At 37.7% G+C, this 19,288-nt stretch overlaps 1 protein-coding gene across 7 annotated transcripts in view; it reads left to right on the top strand.

The window, feature by feature from the left end:
• HELZ (helicase with zinc finger) overlaps positions 1-19,288 on the top strand; it is an 86,031-nt gene that overhangs the window by 33,597 nt on the left and 33,146 nt on the right. For 5 of the 7 annotated variants that reach the window (XM_021537158.4, XM_021537177.4, XM_085556680.1 and 2 more), the window contains 5 exons: positions 736-1,003; positions 5,499-5,832; positions 9,624-9,754; positions 12,056-12,235; positions 12,748-12,852. In XM_021537158.4, the coding sequence (XP_021392833.2) occupies positions 736-1,003; positions 5,499-5,832; positions 9,624-9,754; positions 12,056-12,235; positions 12,748-12,852 (1,018 nt within the window). The remainder of the gene's footprint in view (positions 1-735; positions 1,004-5,498; positions 5,833-9,623; positions 9,755-12,055; positions 12,236-12,747; positions 12,853-19,288) is intronic. The other 2 variants (XM_021537167.3, XM_085556681.1) reach the window with 1 other exon arrangement.

Here is a 19,288-nt window from a genome sequence, read left to right as displayed (position 1 = left end):
GGGCTGTAGAGAAGTGCTTGGTCTCCTGTTTATCATCTAAGCTATGTGGTCCCTATCAGGCACCACATCTAAGCTGCGTGGTACCTGAAATCAGGGTATGCTGAAAAATTAATTTCCTTTGAATTTGCTAATTTTTATATCATGTTAGGTTACATTTCCCAAGTTTTGCTTAGTAAAATAGCTTTAGCTACTTTAGGTAACTGTCTACACCACACGCAGAGTAGGAGATTGTAGAACTTTTAAAAAGTCTTTAACAGTGTTGCAAATGCAATGATTCCTTACCAGCTGATTTATCAACTTGTTTTTATGACCTTCTAAATTTTATAAAATACATCATAGGGTTCCAAACTGCTTAATAATTTTGAAATGAGAGGATGTTGCAGTTGGATTTTAAAGTGTATTGCAGTGCCAAGTCCTTCAAACTGTTCAAGTAGAAGTGCTTTTTGTCTTTATTATTTCTAATTACTATCTATAGAATGTTTTATTTTTCTGATACTTTTGGAGAGCTTGCTTGCTCTCTGTGCACACCTGAAAAGTAGGGGTAGTAAATACCAGCAGTGAACTTTCTAAAGGTGTTGTGGGCAGAGAACACTTTGCCTGTGTTTAGGTATCTCTTGAGGGGATTGTTTTTACTAGTGGGTTTTGTTTGATTGGTTTTTTTTTTTTTTTGAGATAAAAGCAAGCCAGCTGGGGTTTGTAAAAACAAAGCTCCCCTTCCCTGCTCTGTCCATGCAGACCTTGAATACCTGATGCACGCACGGCAACAGCTCCTGACCACAGCCAAGCGTTGGGATTCCACCTCCAAGACTATTGTGGAGTTTGAGCCTAATGAAACTACTGAATTGGAGAAGAGCCTTCTCACCAGATACCAAATCCCTCTGTCTGCTGACCAGCTGTTCACACAATCTGTCCTGGACAAATCATTGACCAAGACCAACTATCAGTCACGGCTCCATGACCTCCTGTATATTGAAGAAATAGCACAGTATAAGGAAGTTAGCAAGTAAGTGATTCCTTTATAAAAATATTCCTATTAAAATGAGGGTGACAGCTTTTTTCATTAAAGCTACCTGCTTCCTGAAGATATTGAGGCTTTCTGTTTCTTTGAACTGAACCTGAAAAAGTCAGGGAATAGTAATACTTGGTAAAGGTCACTAGCACTTAAATGTAAATTCCTGCTAATTATTGAAAACAAACATTGTGTATCAGTCTGTGCTTACACTTGCAGGCACTAAGCACCTGTTGGACAGAGTTTTGTTTATTTTGTTTCTAGTTTATTGTCTGTCTATACAAAAATATATTAATAATAGTTATATTTTTGTTCCTGTGTGAAAGTAGGTTATAGTAAAGAAATATATAAAATCTTTGTAAAAAGAGTTGAATTGTGGGTGGATCAGACTGATCTTGTGATGATGTGGCAGCTGGCTTTATTTCCTAAATAGGTTGGCACACAGTTTCTGAATAAAAGTTCCAATAAAAGGCATATAATATACATTGTTTGGTTTGTTGTGTCTTTAGGTGTTATGTACAAATTACCCAACTGGTGTAGATGCTTGAAAAAGATGTGATATTCACACTTACTGACCTTCATGTGGACTTTTTTTCTTTTTTTTAGTTTAATATTTGTGGTCAAAAATCTTTCCTGTATTCATGTGGTACTAAAGAGTTTTAGAGTTTTGCCACTAATCAGAATGGAAAGTCTAAAACATATAACCTCATTGTAGCCTAATTGGGTAGCAAAATTAGTTTTATCAATTACCTGAAGTTCCAAATCAGGAAGTCTTTTTTAAGATGAAGAACCATTTCTGGAGCTACAGAGGTTCAGTGGAATGAACCTTCTAGAGCTTAGAAAGAAAATACTGTGAATAGTTGTATTTACATTGCTTTTAAAGCAAAAAAAATGGTTCAATATATTTTTTAAATCTCAGCTGAAGGGCAGTATTTGAGCTGTTGTTTATCTTTTATCACTTCTGCTCTCTGCTCTTGAGCTGGAGTCTAACACATGGAGGAATCCTGCTTGAACACTGTTTCCAGCTTACAGAAATATTCTTCATCATACATATTTATAAACAGGTTGACTCTTCTAATGCCTTTTGAAACAAAAGTGGATTTAAAGTAAATATTATGAAATACCATTAAAACTTAAGAAGTATTTTTACTGATAGAATTTTCACCGTGGGAGTTGCACTCTCATGCCTCATAGGACACCAAAGAGCATCAAACCTGGAGAAATGAAAGAAAAATAAGTATATCCTGTATGTAATGCTTCCCCTTTGGTCTGTTTGATGCAGCACTAATTTATTACTTGATTAAGTTAAAAGTAAGTTAATAATGTTCTTGAAATCTTCTGTTTTGATAGCATTGATGACAAACATTCTTTTGATCTTGTAGCTGACCCACTTTATTGCAAGAAGGCTCAAACCAGCAGCCATTTCCACTCCTCTGTGGCTAAGATCACACACTTGGTATTCTCCAGTGAAGTGTCAGGGTTGCAAGCCTGGAAATGGCTGAGAAATCCAGATGCAAGTGGCTGTACCACCTCTGAAGTGGTGCCCCAGTGACAGTGCTGCTGAACTGTTGCACTTGCAGAGTTTGTGAATGTACATTGTAAAAGTGGGAGGATTGGCAGCGTGGTTTTCTGACAGCACTGGGGTAACAGGAGTGTCAGATTGAAGTGGATCCTTGGGTTTGAAGAATGTTGATGGTATGTCCCTTTCTAGGAAGGTGCTGGTTCAGACTTTGTGTTGGGATCACCTGAGTGGAGCTGGGCAGTATTGGGTGACAGTTGCAGTGGCTTGAACATGCCTTGAATTCAGTTATAAGGGAGTTCTGCACAGTCTCAGAGAACTTTACTTTTAAATTGTGTTTATTTTAATATTTCAAGAGACATTTGTACAAGTTACTCCACATGAGTATCACAAAGTAGAATAATAAGGGAGTCACTGCTGTTGAATTTCCGAGTACAAACAAACTGGTTTTGAGGAAAACCAAAGCAATATTCCAGTCTTCACAGTAGTTAGGTTTTGGAGAGTCTAAATACATGTTCATGGATTTAAAACTCTTCCTTTCTCTCTTGCATATTGAAGAGAAAAGCAATATATACTTGTTCGAGTGACTAGAACATTTCTTGTATGAACATTAAAGGGTGTGAGGTGACAGACAGCTCTTTCCGTGCTCCCAGAATTACAGAGCAGATTTATCCTCAAGGCTGTGAATACGTCAAGGACTGGCTCTGATGGAAAATAAATTTACTTTTGTCATTACTGTGTGTTCCATTGATCCGTCCCCAGGCAGGTGTCCCAGTGCACACCCTGAACCCTGCAGGTGTCAGTGGCAGAGGAAATGTGCTGAATGGGCTTTTGCAAAGTGGCACCTGGGGTTTTGGCCAGGATGGGTTTGTTTGCCTTTGGGGAATTTATTGTTTGCATTGGTACTGGATGATTAATGATTTATGAAGTCATTCTTCATAATTATTCTGTGGTTTTAAATATGAACAACAGGTTTTCTTGTAGCTGCTTCATGAACACTGCAGGTAGCTGGCATTTGAAGTGCTTAGGAGGAAATAAAAGATTTTGTTGTTTTTTTTTTTAATAAGCCTGGCTGAAAACTTTATTTTGTCTAACTGTCCAAAGCAAGGGTGAGAAATGGATGAAAGAAACAACTTCAGATTTTTTAAAAATCAAATCCTGTGAGGATTTTGTAGTTTTGTAGTTTGCCAGAAGGTGTCAGCTTGCTCAATGGAAATTGCTTGATAATTTAAACTTGAGATTCCAGTCAGCATAGCGGATGCAGTTCAGTCATTTATGAAAACACTAACCTCTGCCTTGTCTCAGAAATGCAATAAAACTGTTTTACAGCACATTTTTATGAATCTGAATTTCAGCTGATACATATTCAGCAGCATAGGGATCAACTTTAGGGAAGTTTCAACAAAATAAATTCACAATAGCAAATGATTGTGTCTCAGTAAGAATTCCCAGCCCTTGTTACTCAGTTAAATGTTTTATATAGTGTTTTAACAAGGAGATATGAGTTCTGTTTCAGATGTGGCTGACTTGCTGATAGCTCCTTTGGAATAGTGCAGCACTTCAATAGAAGAGAGCTTGTCTCTGTTATGGGGTTTTTATTGGTACGTGTGGAAATGGGAAGGATTGGGTGAATGCTTTCACTATAGCTTGTGCAGTAACCTCTGTGGTCAGTGATAACCAAACAGATCCCTGTTAGGTGAGAAAATTTCCCTTGCTTTTGGAGAGTGGAGGACTGGGAAATTCTGATCTGACAATGCCCATATCCTGTAAAGAAGGAGCTGTTACCACATGGGGGCAAACTTGCAGTTTTTGTGCAAGGTTTGTGGTTTGGCAGATCTGAAAAAATACATCTGATTGGTTTGGTAGATGTTTAATTACCAAACTAAAATGTTGGATTTTATTGTTAGAGGCTTATGATTATTGATACTGCAAGGCTTAAATGAGCAATTACCAGTTTATTAGGTTAAAATAGAAATTATAAGAAGAACAGATCAAATAAAACCAGTATGAATCTATAAAGTATTATAAGAAAATAATGTATTTTTCCAAGAGGTTTTATTTCATTGAATGGGTTTTACTTTTTTTTCTGTAATTTGTTACAAATTTAGGAAAAAGTTGCTGATGAGAAAAGGATTGAATATTGTTACTCTACTGTCAGACTTCTTTTCCCCTTTGTTCTTTTTAAAACCAGGTTGAAGCAATCTGTTTTAAAAACCCAACACACTAGGAAGAGATTATTTTTTATTGGTGAGAGGTCAATAAAGTGTGCCAATAAGTCACTTTAATGTGTTGTGCATGTGACTTCTGGAAAATGATAACTGCAAAGGATGAATTTGTTACATCTCTGATTACAGGAGGAAGCTGCTGCTAATAGGAATTCTGTGGATAGATGGTTTATAAGGCTGAGCCTGTGATGCCATTCCCTCATTTCAAATAAAATGATATCATTTTAATGCCTACAATCTGATTTGTTTGAATGCATTTTAATCAATCCCTCTGAATTATAGGTATAATACCATTTACTTTTTAAGATGGAGATTGCCCTCTTTGGTGTGCAGCCTGGAAGAGGCACATGGGATAAATGGGAATCTTGCTCTTATCTTTGCCTGCTTGTCTCCCCTTGCATACCTACCACAAGATTACAGACTGTTTAAATAGAAATTTTACTGCTTTGGGACATGTAATTCATTCACTCTAAGATTTTTTTGTTATCTAGTATTTGTTTATCTCTTGTGAGGGTTCTATTTTTAAACTTCATAGATGTTGATTGTTTTAAATATGTACTTTCTAGGCTACAGTCAAGAGGAAAAAGTGTGGATATTTGATAGCTGCATACTTACAAAGGGCCAGTTTGACTGTACTTGTTCATACTTAAAAAATTAATTAATGAAGTGAATCTTCATTCTGAACGCCTGAAATTTCAAAATCTGAGAGCATTTTTGTGCACTGACTCGATGCTTTCTCACTTAGGTTCAACATAAAAGTGCAATTGCAGATTGTAGCAAGCTTCATGCTCACTGGTGTTTCTGGAGGTGCAAAATATGCCCAAAATGGACAACTTTTTGGTCGCTTTAAGCTCACTGAGACGCTCTCTGAAGACACTTTGGCTGGACGGCTGGTGATGACCAAAGTCAATGCTGTTTATTTATTGCCTGTCACTAAAGAAAAGTCAGCACAGACCCAAGGAACCAAAGAGAAGGTTTATGAAGCAGCTATTGAGGAGAAGACAAAGGATTATATCTTCTTGAGGGTATCCAGGGAGTGCTGTGAGGAGCTGAATCTTCGGGCAGATTGTGAAATGCAGGTGGGTCTGCCTGGCGGTGGTTGTGGTGTCAGAGCTCTTTGCCTTTTGTTTGTTTTGCCTCCATAACTGATCTGCTTACCAAATAGAAACAACCTCAGATTAAGGTCACTAGAATTGCCTGGAATGAATGCATTTTCACCAAAGGTTTATCTCATCCCATTTGTTTTGTTTTGGGAAAACATATGGAAGAATCCTAATGTCTTAATTTAACATGGATAATTGGTCTGGGAAGATTTATGTCGTTCTGAGCTCTTGGTTTTGTGTTTGTTTTCTTAAAACAATAATTAAACTTACTAATTGATTGTGTTTGAAACTTGACTGGAATGCAAAATGAGCTGGGGCTTCAGGAACTGGCTAATTTTTCCTTGAGTGTCTTAATAATCTTGGCCCGAGGCAGCAGATCTATTCTGCATTAGAAATTGAGTCCTAATGTTGTTTGTAAAATCATTTAGTACTTTTTATGTGTATCATTGAAGTAGTTGTCAGATTCTTCAAGCATTACCTATATTTGAATGAATTTTAATGATGAGGAATTTTTTATGATTATTATTAACTGAAATTTTGGAAAGCAATCCTCAGTTTAGAAGTGAGGGCGTTGTAATTTGGATATGCAGAGTTTTTGTTAAAGGTGCTGGAGGTTTTTCTGCTCTCTTCAGTAGAGTTGATATTCCCTATGTGATTCTTAAGCACTGCTTTGATTTCTGTGGATTTTGGATAAGTTGGGTAGTTTCTTTGCTTTTTCTTTTCCTTACAATTAGTCTCAGAAACTTGGTGGTGCCTTGTTTACCTGCTGTTCTGGCTTAACTATAATAAATACACAATTCTGCTTTTATCAGTAAACCATTCATAAAGGTGGAGTGGAGTGAACTTTAAAGCACTGTGGCTGCTGCCACCCTTTTGTTCTTGGAGTGGTTCCTCTGTTCTCTGTCCTGCTCTGGGAACCTGGCAATGGATTAACTTCCTTTCCCACTGTTTTCTGATTGTGGAAAGTATATTAAAGCAGGTTACATGCCTCTCCTTCCCAGATGGCCTCATTCAGTGCTCTGCAACAACAAATAAAACTATTTGATTCCATCCAAGCAGTATTAAAAGCAAAACAAATCACAAGCTGTTAAGAAAGTGGTGAATGCAGGTAGATAATAGGAGATATTTAATGCCAGGCACCTTGCTTGGACTCCCAGAAGGGGCTGTTAAAGTGTCACCCAGACAAGCATCACGTTTCATCAAGTTTTTCTGCATTTAAATTACTCTTGTTAGGTTACGTGGTTTTCTGTCAGCCTTGGGTCTGTCTGGGCAAAGATATTTTCCTTGGATAGATCAAACCAGGAGTTTGGGATCATTGCCATTTGAGTGGCAGCCTTTCCCAAACATCTGCAGGTTGTGCTTGGTGGACAAATCAGCCCTGGGGAGGGATGGGGAGGACAGAGCTTGGGGAGGAGCTCGAGGTGCCCATGGGGCAGGGTGAGCTGTGCTGTCACTGCTGAGAAGTGCCAGCCCTGCTGTGCAGAATGGGGCTGAGGGGCTGGGTGCCACAAATTGCATGGGGTGGAAGAAGAATTCTTGAATTTTCTTGTGTCCTATTAAAAAAAAGTTTTCTTAGCAGTTCCAAACACCTCTGTGAGCTCCATGCTTAATGCTGTCAGATTTGTTGCTGCCCTTGTCTTCAGACTTACGGCTGTACATCTTGCTGTAAAATGTGGTAGTCAAGATGAATATTTAATGTCTCTATATCTGCCAGAGATGGAAAGTTAATGGCTACACTCTGCAGGGATACAAGCAAACATTGTTTATTTACAGCAAAGCTAGTGTTGATTTTACATGCTACATAATGATATGAATACTGTAATACTGAAATAAGAGTAGGAAAAAGAAAATGCTAATTTACAAAGCCTTTTGAAGGAGATGATCTGCAAGTAGTAAACATTACTGGTATACCAGAGTGATTCCTGTGGTGGGAAAGGAGCTTTGTGGGTAGATAAAGGAGTGTCAGGTACAACAAGTAGTTAAATCCAAAAGAATAAATTATTCCTCTGTATGGCAAATTCTCCTCCGTAGGAGAAGGTTCCTGAGGGGAGTTTATATGGCTTTGAAAGATAAGTGATCACTTTTCTTTTCCTTCCTTCTGTCCTTCCTTTTTAATTGTCAAGGGCTTCTTAAGATTTTTATGTAAGTTGTCAAAAAATAATTGTAAAAAATATATTCTAGTATTGCTTTGTGTTTGTTGAACTTTCTGGTTAGTAGCACTAATTACCATGAGATTAAAGTGTGATTAAGTAAGAATGGGCTAACATCAGATCAGTGAGTGCTAGAGGAGAAAATGATGAGATCTGAGAGCAGGTCGTTGCTCTCAGGGGCATGGGGGTACATTTGGAATGACTGCCCCCTCCATGGCTTTTCTCTGGGATGACACAGGGGCTGCACCTTCAGCTGGGATGGTGCTCATGGACCAGATTCAGTCACCTTTGCTCTGAGTCTCTTCTCATCTCCTCATTGCTAGGATGGAACCAGCTTCTGTCAGGTGGATGTGGAATCTCTCCTACAGATGGCCATGGAAATTGTTAAATAATTGCTACTTCCATGGGGGGGGTGCTTTTCCAGACACGTTGCAGTGATGTGGCTGCTGTTGGTAACATGTTCACACTCATTGTAAATCTCAGAAAGAGACTTACTTACTCCTATGTAATCAAAAATGCTTATTAGATTTGTAGCACAGTAATTACATAAATATATAGTGATAGCAGTGCTTTGGAAATAAACCTAAAAATGTGTATTAGTCTCTTGAAGTTCTTCTGCAGTTTTTAGTGCTTTTATACTGGTTTTAGTGCAGATCTGTGTCAAATTTTGTCTAAAGGTTTCTGCTGTGAACGTGGAGTTCTTCGGCATAATACTCTGATCAGATTCATTTGTTTCTGGAGAGATTAATTATTGCAAATTTAAATCAGTGTAAATGATAATCTGAGTGAACTGTTTTAATGAATAATTTCCTCAGGAAATGCTTTTATCCCTTGTTCAAATTTAGAATGTACTTTTCTCTTTACCCTTTCAGTGTGTGTGTGTGTCAACTACTTTCACTATTCATTGTTCTGTTCTGAATTGAATCAGGAATGTTAAGTGCTCTGCGTGATGTTTCTGGCTTTGTACCAGAATTTATGTTGACAATAGCTTTTATTTACTAGCATTGAAACACCTGTAATTGAGAGAACAAAACCAAGAATGTATTGGTAAGCAGCTAATTGTTAGAAATTAACTTTTGGGGAGTCCTAATAATTGAACAAAAATTACAAGTTATGCTATTCCAGAGTGTTTGACTAGAAATAATGTTTGGAGTTTATCTTTGCTGATTTATATAATTTATTAATATGGTAAAACTTCTGGCCTGACATTTTCTTGAGGTTCTTACAATAGGAGATGAAAGCTTACATTTTTAAAAACAATGTTTTAGGACAATAATGTTTTCCAGGAGTGTTTTTTGTATTTAAAAAAAAAAAATTCCAAGAATGCTTTCCCTTTATTTTTTTTCCAAAGGTACAGTGGAATAAAATCTTACAAGTAAAACAACAAAATTCAATTAAAGAAAATGCTATATTTATCTTTGATTCTAAACAACAACAACAAAAAAGCAAGTTAATTTTATCACAGATTTTTGGATTGAACGCTGTTTGCTGTTTTCTTCTGAGAGCCAGTGTTGTGCAGGAAGATAAAAATGTATAATGTACAGCAAAGTCTAATGAGCATTTTCTAAGTGAACCTTTTTTGTTCACCTCTCTGTTTATTATTGGTTTGTTGTGCAGGTTGAGCTTCAGTTCCAGTTGAACCGGTTACCCCTCTGTGAAATGCATTATGCCTTGGACAGGATTAAGGACAATGGCATTTTGTTTCCAGATGTCAGCATGACTCCCACCATACCCTGGAGTCCCAACAGGTACACTAACACTTCAAAATCAAAGGTTGGGTGGGAATGCAGCTCTGTATTTCTCAGAGCAGATGGCTGAAATCTGTCCTCAAACAGGAAATAAGCCTGCTCCTCATTCCTGATGATGGGGGGAGGGCAACTGTGTTGAATAAAACAAGAGGAATGATCCTCCCAGGACAGAACCCACTGAGTGGTTTTCTCTGGGGCTGAGCTGGAGGTTTGGAGGCATCACAGTTCTACTGTGGCTGCAGAGAACAAACCTGCTGCTGTTAATTTCTGTGCTGCTCTCCTCCTGAAAACATGATACTTTATAGGAATGGCAGTGCCAGTTCCAGAGTGCTCTGCAGGGTCCCAGGAGTGCAGGGTCCAGTTTGCAAGGGCTGATCCATTAGCACTTGTTGAGCTGCAGTGAGCCCAGATTTGGCCAGAGGGTGTGGCTGTGGAAGGTGTGGCAATGACTCCTAAAGACCAGCCCTGTGTTTGCAAGCAGCCCAGAGATTCTTTCTATACGCATCTCACAGTTTCCTTTATGAAATGATAAACCCCTGTGTTATATAAATATTTCTAAAGAAACTTAAGGCTGATGCAGTGAAAATAGTTTGTCTGGAAGAGGAAGCTTAGGGAGGAGAAATGTGAGGCTGTGTGGCTCAGGGAATATGGTCAGTATTCTTGCTCTTGATAAAAGTCATGAGGTTTCTATGCTTGGAGAGCAGGGAAATGAGAGGAATGTGGAACTGATAGTCTGCATAGCCTGGGAGGAGTCGTGTGGGGTCTTGAAGGTGAGAATTAGGAGTGTGATTGTGATGTGGGAGAAATCAGCAGATAGCCCAGGCATTAAAAGGAAAACAATCTGTCAGAAAGCTGAGACAGTGAGTATTATAAAAACCACTGGAAAAATTAATTATAGTTTGTTTCTGGAGCTGTAAGAAGAGATCCAGTACAAGGGTGGGATCAGTGTTCTGGTGGGATGATCACTGTGTGCATCAGAGCTTTGACAGCTGAGAGGAAGAAGGGAATAGGTTCTGTTTAGAGTTACACTACAAAGCTAATGGAGGTCAGTGACAATCTGTTCACTGACTTAATTAGGTTTAGAGTGAATCTTTCAAGGAAATAGTGTTTGAGAATAGCAGTGAGTTCAATAAAAAGGAGTCAAGGCAAGTAGGATAGAACTTCTATGTACATCCCAGTTGCACGTTTCTATAATGTTTTGTATTTTTTTGTATACATAAATAAAATATGTAATGATTATAGTTCAGTTTAAATCAGTTCCATCTGGTGGCTTGATTTGTCCTTCCTTAAGAATCAAGCTAACTCCAAGCTGTCTTTCCTGTTTTTCTTCTATGTCTGTTTTATGTCGCTGTTCCTTTCCTATATTTCTTAGTCTCTTGCCAGCTTGTTGTTCATAAGTATCTTAAAAGTTAAAATTCAGTCAATTCCCTCTTGATCTTGCTCCCTGTTGCTAACTACTTCTGAACAGAAACTTTCCCAGTCTGTAAGAAGTGTGGTGCTTGTACCAAAGCAGATCACATTACTAAAGTATGGCCATATGTGCAGCAGTGACAGGTGTTTTTTACTATGCATGTCTACTTTTAAATCTGTCAGTGGGAATATTAAAAACTCTGTCTAGAAATCTTTAACTTCTTATGCTTATTGGAATTTTCTGAAAGCATCTTCCTCCAATGCTGGCATCACTGGCTGCTTACAACAAAAATCCTTTTGCTTAAGACTTCTTTCCCATTAGAGGTATGTGCCCTGATGATCTTAAAAAAAAAAAAAAAAAAAAAAAAAGTGAAGTCTGTAGTTAATTGGTAGCCAGTAGTTTTTAAATTTGATTTTAGATAACTTCTACCAAGCCCTGGGTTGTATAACTGGTTATTTTTAAAGTTAACAGTGTAAATGCTGCAGGGAAAAAACATAACTAATGGAATTTTTATTTGCATGATAATAGTAGAAAAATCGTAGTATGTTTACCTGCTTTTTTATCAGGGAATGGTGCAATATGTCCTTCTTCTAAAATGGGTGCTCTGCAGGTTAACTGTTGTTAGGTGGGATGATGTAAATTGAGAATAGGTTGAAACCCCACCGCACAACTGATTGATTGCAAATGGCAAATTATTATGATTAAAACATGATTGTTTTGCTAGAATTTTTGGTTTGTTTCATGTGCCTCAGCAACACAATCCACACAGCAGCTCTGTAAAGGCTCTTCAGTTCCTGTAACACTTTTGAAACCATCCCTGATTTGATTTCTGCCTGGCAGAGGATTGTGAGAGCTCCTGTTTGTGACCTCGGTTTGTAACCTTTGCGCAGGCAATGGGATGAGCAGTTGGACCCTCGGCTGAACGCGAAGCAGAAAGAGGCTGTTCTGGCTATCACCACCCCACTCTCCATACAGCTGCCTCCTGTTCTTATCATCGGTCCCTATGGGACAGGAAAAACCTTCACTCTGGCTCAGGCAGTCAAGCACATCCTCCAGCAGCAGGACACCAGGTGAGAGGGGGCACTGAACGCAGAGCAGGGCTCCACTAGCTCAGAGGATGTGATTTTTTTGCTAAAATTCAAGTCAAAGGTAGAAATACAGAATTTCCACCCAGCTTAGAAACCAACAAACCCAAGCCGTCCTTCATTGTTTGGGATGATAAAGTAATTTTATAATCTTGGCTTGTGTTTGCCATTTAGAACAAAATGAATTAAAATGGAAGTTGTGTAGAATGGCTGTGATTTGCTCGGCATGGGAAGTTTTGCAGCATGGTAGATAATAAAGCTGGTCTTTAAAACAAGTCTAGATTAATTACAAAATGATTATTGAAAACCTGTTTGGTAACTGATAACTGAAGGGTTTGAGCTGAGGGCTGAATCATGGGAAGTGCAGTAGGTTAGTGAGTAGTTAATGAAGAAGAATGTGCAGGAAGATGGCCACTGTTTCCTTTCTTTTGTATTCTACTGCTTTGAATTGTTTTCTGTTTCTTCATTGCTTTTTTATTTGCATCCATTTATTCCAGCAGGATTCTCATTTGCACCCATTCTAATAGTGCTGCTGATCTCTACATAAAGGATTATTTACATCCATATGTAGAAGCAGGCAATCCCCAGGCAAGACCTCTCAGGTATTTTTTTAAGGCTTATTATGTATCTATAAAATACTATTCTTAAGAAAAGGTGTCTATAAAAAAAAGGTTAAAGAACATTTAAAAGCATATTGGCATTACCCGCAATGCTTTTAAAAACAGCCTAAAAGGAATGTAAAGTATTGTAACGTAATTTTCGGTCATTTGTTAAATAAAAATAAAGACATCCTTTTTTAAGCTTTTATTCTGTTGATAAATGTGTCTTTCCTAATGAGCAAACTTTTGATACAGTCCTCTAAAAGCTACTATGATAAAATAAAATGGGCTTTAGTTCTATTTTAATTTCTGAAAATTTTGACTCAAAATTACAAGGCTAATTTGGAAACTGGGGCTCCCCACCTGGCTTCTTGGAGAAACATTTTGGTGTCATAGGAGCTACTTACTTAGAGAAACGTGTGAAAGTAGTTTGGCCTCTTCTGATAAGTCAGTGTGAAGTGATTGTTTGTGTTGAAATGTACTTACTTAATGTGTATTGGGGAAATTGGTTTAAGAAAAAAAAGGAAGCAGAATCTTAAGAGCAAGGAGGGTAAACTTGCATGGAAATAGTTGAGGAAGATTTATTTATGGACATAAATCTGCTCCTGGGAACATTTTGCCCAGTAATCACAGTGTATACTTTATACTGCTAACTTGGTGTATATATATATATTTTTTAAATTATGGGCATCATTTTCTGAATGCCAGTGGGTGAGTTTATAATATTACTAAGAAAATGACTCTGTGTTTACTTGCTAGCTATTAAAAGCCATCCTGGACTTATATTTTATGCAATGTCAGTAAAGCCAGTGAAGTTATGTGAAAAGGCTGCATTTGCAACAGGTGTAAATTCTCTTAGGTCTGTTTGCTTTGGTTGCCATGTGACATTTTACAGAAACTGAGGGTCTGGCCAAGGGGAAGAAGGCAGTGTTGTTTTTTAAGATGTCTTTGATCTGGTTGTATTTTAACACAGATTGTCTTAAGGTGATTTGTAAAGCACTTTGGGATGAAAAACTTTATGGAGTCTGAATTTTCTGAAGGGAAAAAAATGTGTGTAATTGACCCTTTTGGGAATATTGAAGTGTGATTTAACAGTGCAAGGAGTTAAATACAGTTTTATTGTTGCCAGGCTGTTGCTACCTTGTTTTCAACTGTGTAGTTCAGTCTCAGAAATATGAAAAACATAAAAAGTAGTATATTTCTTATGGTTAAAATTTATTTGCATATTTGCCAAGAGAATCACAGCACATAACTTAAACGTCACTTTATGTTTGAAATGAAATTTAATTGTTGTAGTATTTGTTATAAAGCCTTCAGAAAGTGCTGCTGTAGATTATCTGATGCTGTTCACATAGACAGGACACCTCTATAAAAAATTGAACTTTAAAAAATGGAGGCACCTCTGGTGTTGTGTATATATGTTAATGGATCCACAATGTATGGTTGAAATAAAAAATCGGACAGATAATGTTGTTTGAGCACAAAGTCCATTAACCTGCTCTGGCAGGAGTTAAAGGTCAATTTTTCTGAATCCAAACTGGAGTTGTGTGAGACTCCCAGTTCAAAATTATTTATAGATGTACCTCCCTTATAGACTGTTGTAAAGGTGTATTTTCAAATTAAAATCATTACTGTTAGATTAAACAGGGGGATCTGAGCCTCTTGCAGTATTTAAAAGGAAGCATCAAGTGGAGTGGAAGCAGTTAATTATTCAAGGTAGATGTGCTGCTTGCAGAGTTCGTTGTGTTTTTAAATAACTGAACACTGCTGTAGATTTTATCCCTTATTTACTGTACAAGTTATGAGTTGGCTTACTAGGGAGAAACACAGTATTTTATAATATTTATGTTGTTTTTAAAGAAAGAGAGCTAAATTATTAAAGGTTTTGTACTGAAAATCATGTAGATATTTCCATGGGTAAGATGTACATTAAATAAATTATCCTGTCAGTGATGTGACATAAAAGTTTGAAAAGTACAGTTTGTGGGGATTTTTGTTTAAATATCATGTTATAAATTTGTATTATCTCTTAATAAAATAACTTCCTGTGCCCTTTGGAAAATACAGTCAGAGTGAACAGTGAGAATTTATGTTAAATCTAACTTCTCCACCTAAATGAAATACCAGTGAAGCCTGAAGGCCAAATTCTTATAGTCCTGATGCCCATAAACAGATTATTACCCAGAAAAAACCTATGCCCCTGGGTTTGATTAGATGAGTCAACTGTATTAGGGGCACACTCCAAAATCTGCCTTTTACTGGAGAAACTTGACACTGAAACAATTTCATATACTTATGTAAATGAATGCAGAAATGTTTCTGAAGAAATGAAACCCAAACCCAAGCTCCAGCTGGGAGGAGGGAGCCTGGATTAAGTGCTTCTGTTTGATGGTGAAACACCTGATTTTTAGTGTGCAGGGGCAGCCAGGCACATTTAGATGGTGAGTCAGAGATGGAAGAGGGAGTAATTGGCTCCTGATTTGTATTTTCTTTTACTCTGTGGATGTGCCTGTCTCCATCAGCTGCTGGAACCTTCTGGAGGTGGGTGCTGAGGTAGGAGAGCACTGTAGCAGGAGAATTCACATTATTCCCCTCTCCAAAAAGCTCCAGCAAGCAGATAGCAGCAATTCCACTGTATATTGCTGGGCAGTGGTTGAGGTATTATTATAATACGAATTTAGTATTATTTTACTTGCATATTTCAGATTTAGTTGTTTCCATATACTGATTTTATATTGATTACTAAGGGAAAAAGATGTTAATCCAGCCTTTATTTGTATATTGAGTATTTTTATTTATTCCTAAGCATGGTCTTTCTTAGGAATAAATAAAACTAATATCTTCAGTTCAGGAGTGTCATGAAATAAGGTGATTCTGTTAAAAATATCTCAGTGAAACCCCTTCAGTTAATTTTTTTACTACTTTGATCATAACATTCGTGTGTAAGTTCAGCATATATCCTGGAACCAGGTAGCTTTAGTATGTGGCTGCTAGCTGAGAATTATCCAGGTTATAAAAAATAGCCCATAGGAGCCAGAGTTGAATTAAAAAAGAAAGCAAACAGCAACCCAGACCAAAACCAGCAGGTTTTAAAAGACCATTGCCCCTTTTTCCAAATGAGTTCTTGTACTGAAAATGGAATTAATTCATCTTACCAAACATTAGTTTGGAAAATAAATTACTCTTCTGCCAATGACCTTCTTCTTGAAACTCTAGTTTCCATCTTATCCATCCTTAAAGGAAAAAGGGATTAAAAAAAGAGAACTTTCAAGTTCCAGGACAGGTTTTTCACATATTTTCTACATCTCAGGGAGCATACTGGTTTGTGAGCACACTGGTTTGTGAGAATGAGCCTCTCTTTGGAGATGGATCTAAACCAGGTGCTTTTAAAGTTTCCTTCAGGCTTCTTGGGACTAGTTAGATTTATTTTGTTTTTAGTGGTATCTTAACACAGACATGAAATTACCCTGCTAGATTTCCCTCTGAATTTTTGTGCTCTTTTTACTGGAGGGATTTCAGGTGAGCAGGGTGAGCAGTAACAGCACCAAAGCCGAGGAGGTGGGATGTATCCAAGAAAAGTTTATTGGAGGGTCCTGGCCTTTCTATTCTGAGCTGAGAGGAATCAAGTTCAGAACAGGGAAGTTTTGAAGAACTGAAGTTCAGTCCCCACTGTTGCAAGGAGTCACCAGAAGAAATCACTGTTGTAGGACGGGAGTGCAAATGAAGCTCTTTTTAGCCTCCCTCAGATTTCTGACTCCAGACTCCCCGTTTATTACATTTTAGAAGTGTATTTTAAGTGGCTAGAAGCAATCCCAGCCTGGAACTACTCGATTTGACTGACACTTGGTTGAAATAGTTGGGGAAACTTTCTTTTGTGATGCCATGGCAGGGAAGGTGATGGAAGCACAGGCTGGTCAGCTGCCAGCTTCTTGCATTCTTTGCCTCACTGGCTGGAGAAGCACACAAATTGAGGCTTCTATTCTAGGTATCCAGATGCCACAATTAGAAATAAATTTCCAAAGGAAATGCAGATTCCTTGCATGTTAACCAAGCATTAAATGCAGTGGATATATTCAGTGCCTTTGTTTGCAGAAGATTGAGTCCCTAATCTATAATCTTCTGGGATTTCCATTTTGAGGCAATGTTCCATGTATGTGCCAGTAATTTCACTGCCTGTGGTTTGGGTAAACCTTTACCCTGCGAGGTTTTAATTTCTCCAGAATTAAAGCCTTGATATGAGGAATTTGATGGGAAAAAAAATCTCTTGTAAGCTGTGGCTGGGTTTGGGTTCAAAGAACAAAGTGGCTTCAGCTTTTTCCCACTTTGTATCCAAATAATAATAAAATTTGTTGTGGGTCCTAATGAGTGTTTTGCTTAGTAGCTACCTGACTGCTGGAGTTCAAGAACTCGGCTCATGCAGGATTAAGACTAAACATTTTAGAAATTTAGTCTTTTGTTTAATCAGAAGGGCACTTTGCAGGGTGAAATGTTATGATTTGTGTTAAACTGGTAAACCCTATTTTTATAATTGGTTCTTCCATCTTGGAGGAAGAAACACCTAATAATGAAATTATGGGTGATTTTATTAGCCTGAGTTGCACCTGAGAAAGAAAGTCCTTGTTCAGTGAGGCTTAACTTCTCTCATGACATTTTCGAAGTAGTCACATCTGTCAGGTGTTTTTATGCCAGTGGTGAATAATAGCTCTGGGATACCTATTTGATCTCACATCAAAATAAAAGAAATTAATGGGTAAGCAGCAATGCAGTTTGAAATGCTGTCAGCCAATCTGTGAGTCACCCACAGTTGAATTTCTGTAATGAAAGACAGTGCATGGTATAATAATGTCTAATAACCATAATATTTTGCATTTCAATAGCACCTTTCATCCAAGAATCTCAAAGTGCTTTACAAACATAAACTCCCAATAAACTCAGTAATGCTCACAGTGCTCCTGTGAGGTGGTGGGTAAGTATAACCTCAGTTAAGGTTGGAAAAGTGAAGCACACAAAAGCTGAGGATTAAAAAGCTGGGATAATTGGAGCAGGGGTTATCTTGCTCCCTTGTTGTAGATGTTAGGCCATGACTTGGTGTAATAACAATTTATCAAATAAAGCTCATCCCTTTGATAGCTGAGAAGAAATAAATCTGTGGGGGTAACATAAGAAGCCTCTTGTTCTGAGAATGACTCAGGAGTGTGGGGGTTGTTCCTGCACTGAACTCAGTTTTACCTGGAGTTACCTTTGGTCTCCAAATCCTCCAGTGGATTTGCCTTGGTTGTGTTGTCAAATCAAAAATTGTTCAGGGTACTGAGGTGCCTTTGAATTTAATTTTGTCCAAAATGGACAATGTATCTTCAGGAACCAGATTTATTCTAACGCTAGTACTCGTTTCTCTCGCATCACATGGAGCTCAGCTGTAATTTTCAGACGTGGGTGGACATGTGATATCTAGAGTCCAGCCAGTGCAATCATGCTCTGCAATTAGGTGCATAATTACACATTTCCAAACACTTTATTAATAATTTGGGATTTGAACTATGGGTGCAGGAGAAATAAAATAATGAATAGATAAACCGAACAGTATTAAATCCCATATTTAGAACTGAAATTAATTAATTTCATCTTTGGAAATAAATTTAAACTTTAATTTCTGTACAATAACTTCTTGTAGTTTAAAGGTTCTACTTCAGATTTATAGTTATTGATAGAGATTATGGTGGTGAGAAACACCTGATGGAGGTGTCACAAGGCACCTTTATCCAGCTCCTCGCTGGATGTGTTCACCCTGTGGAGTTACTTGTCCTCTGTGTTCTGGGGCACAGCTTTGTGTCTTCTGTAGCCAAACTGGCTGTAACAGGTCATCCCTTCCTGAGAAAAATTCATCACTGATCCCATGGGGTGGTGGTTAAGATGTGTCTTGGAAGGGTCCAATCTGAAGTCCAGCCAATGTCCTCATATTTTAGACTCCAGCCAAACTTCTGGCACTGTTTTCCCATTCTTTTATCCAGAGTATCACAGTTATGGCCCTGTATGATAAAAAGATGAATCCACCTCATGTTTGGTTTGTAGAATTCAGATAACACATGGGATGGGTGAAAGGAACAATGAGATTTGAATGTATTTCATGTATCAGCTGCAGTGGCTGAGATGTGCAGACCACTGTCAGTTCCATACTCTGGGCTATAGTTACATTGCAGGCCAGCAAATATTTATTTTAAAATTAGTTTATTGTAGGTTTAATATTAAATAGGCTTTGATGTGAGGATGACAGGACATAAATATTTGAAGAATTTACAGATGTCTCTATGTGAAATAAAACCTGCTAACTGTTCATGTATGTAAAACTGCACTGCAATAATAGAAGGTGAAGCCAAGACATTTTAGCATGTAAGTGCTGTTTTCTTCTTGAAGATGATGTCTATTTATCAGGAAACAGAAT

Source organism: Lonchura striata, chromosome 18 (assembly GCF_050655825.1).
Source record: "Lonchura striata isolate lonStrDom1 chromosome 18, ASM5065582v1, whole genome shotgun sequence".
NCBI lineage: Eukaryota > Metazoa > Chordata > Aves > Passeriformes > Estrildidae > Lonchura > Lonchura striata.
This window is presented reverse-complemented; position numbering and strand designations above follow the sequence as displayed.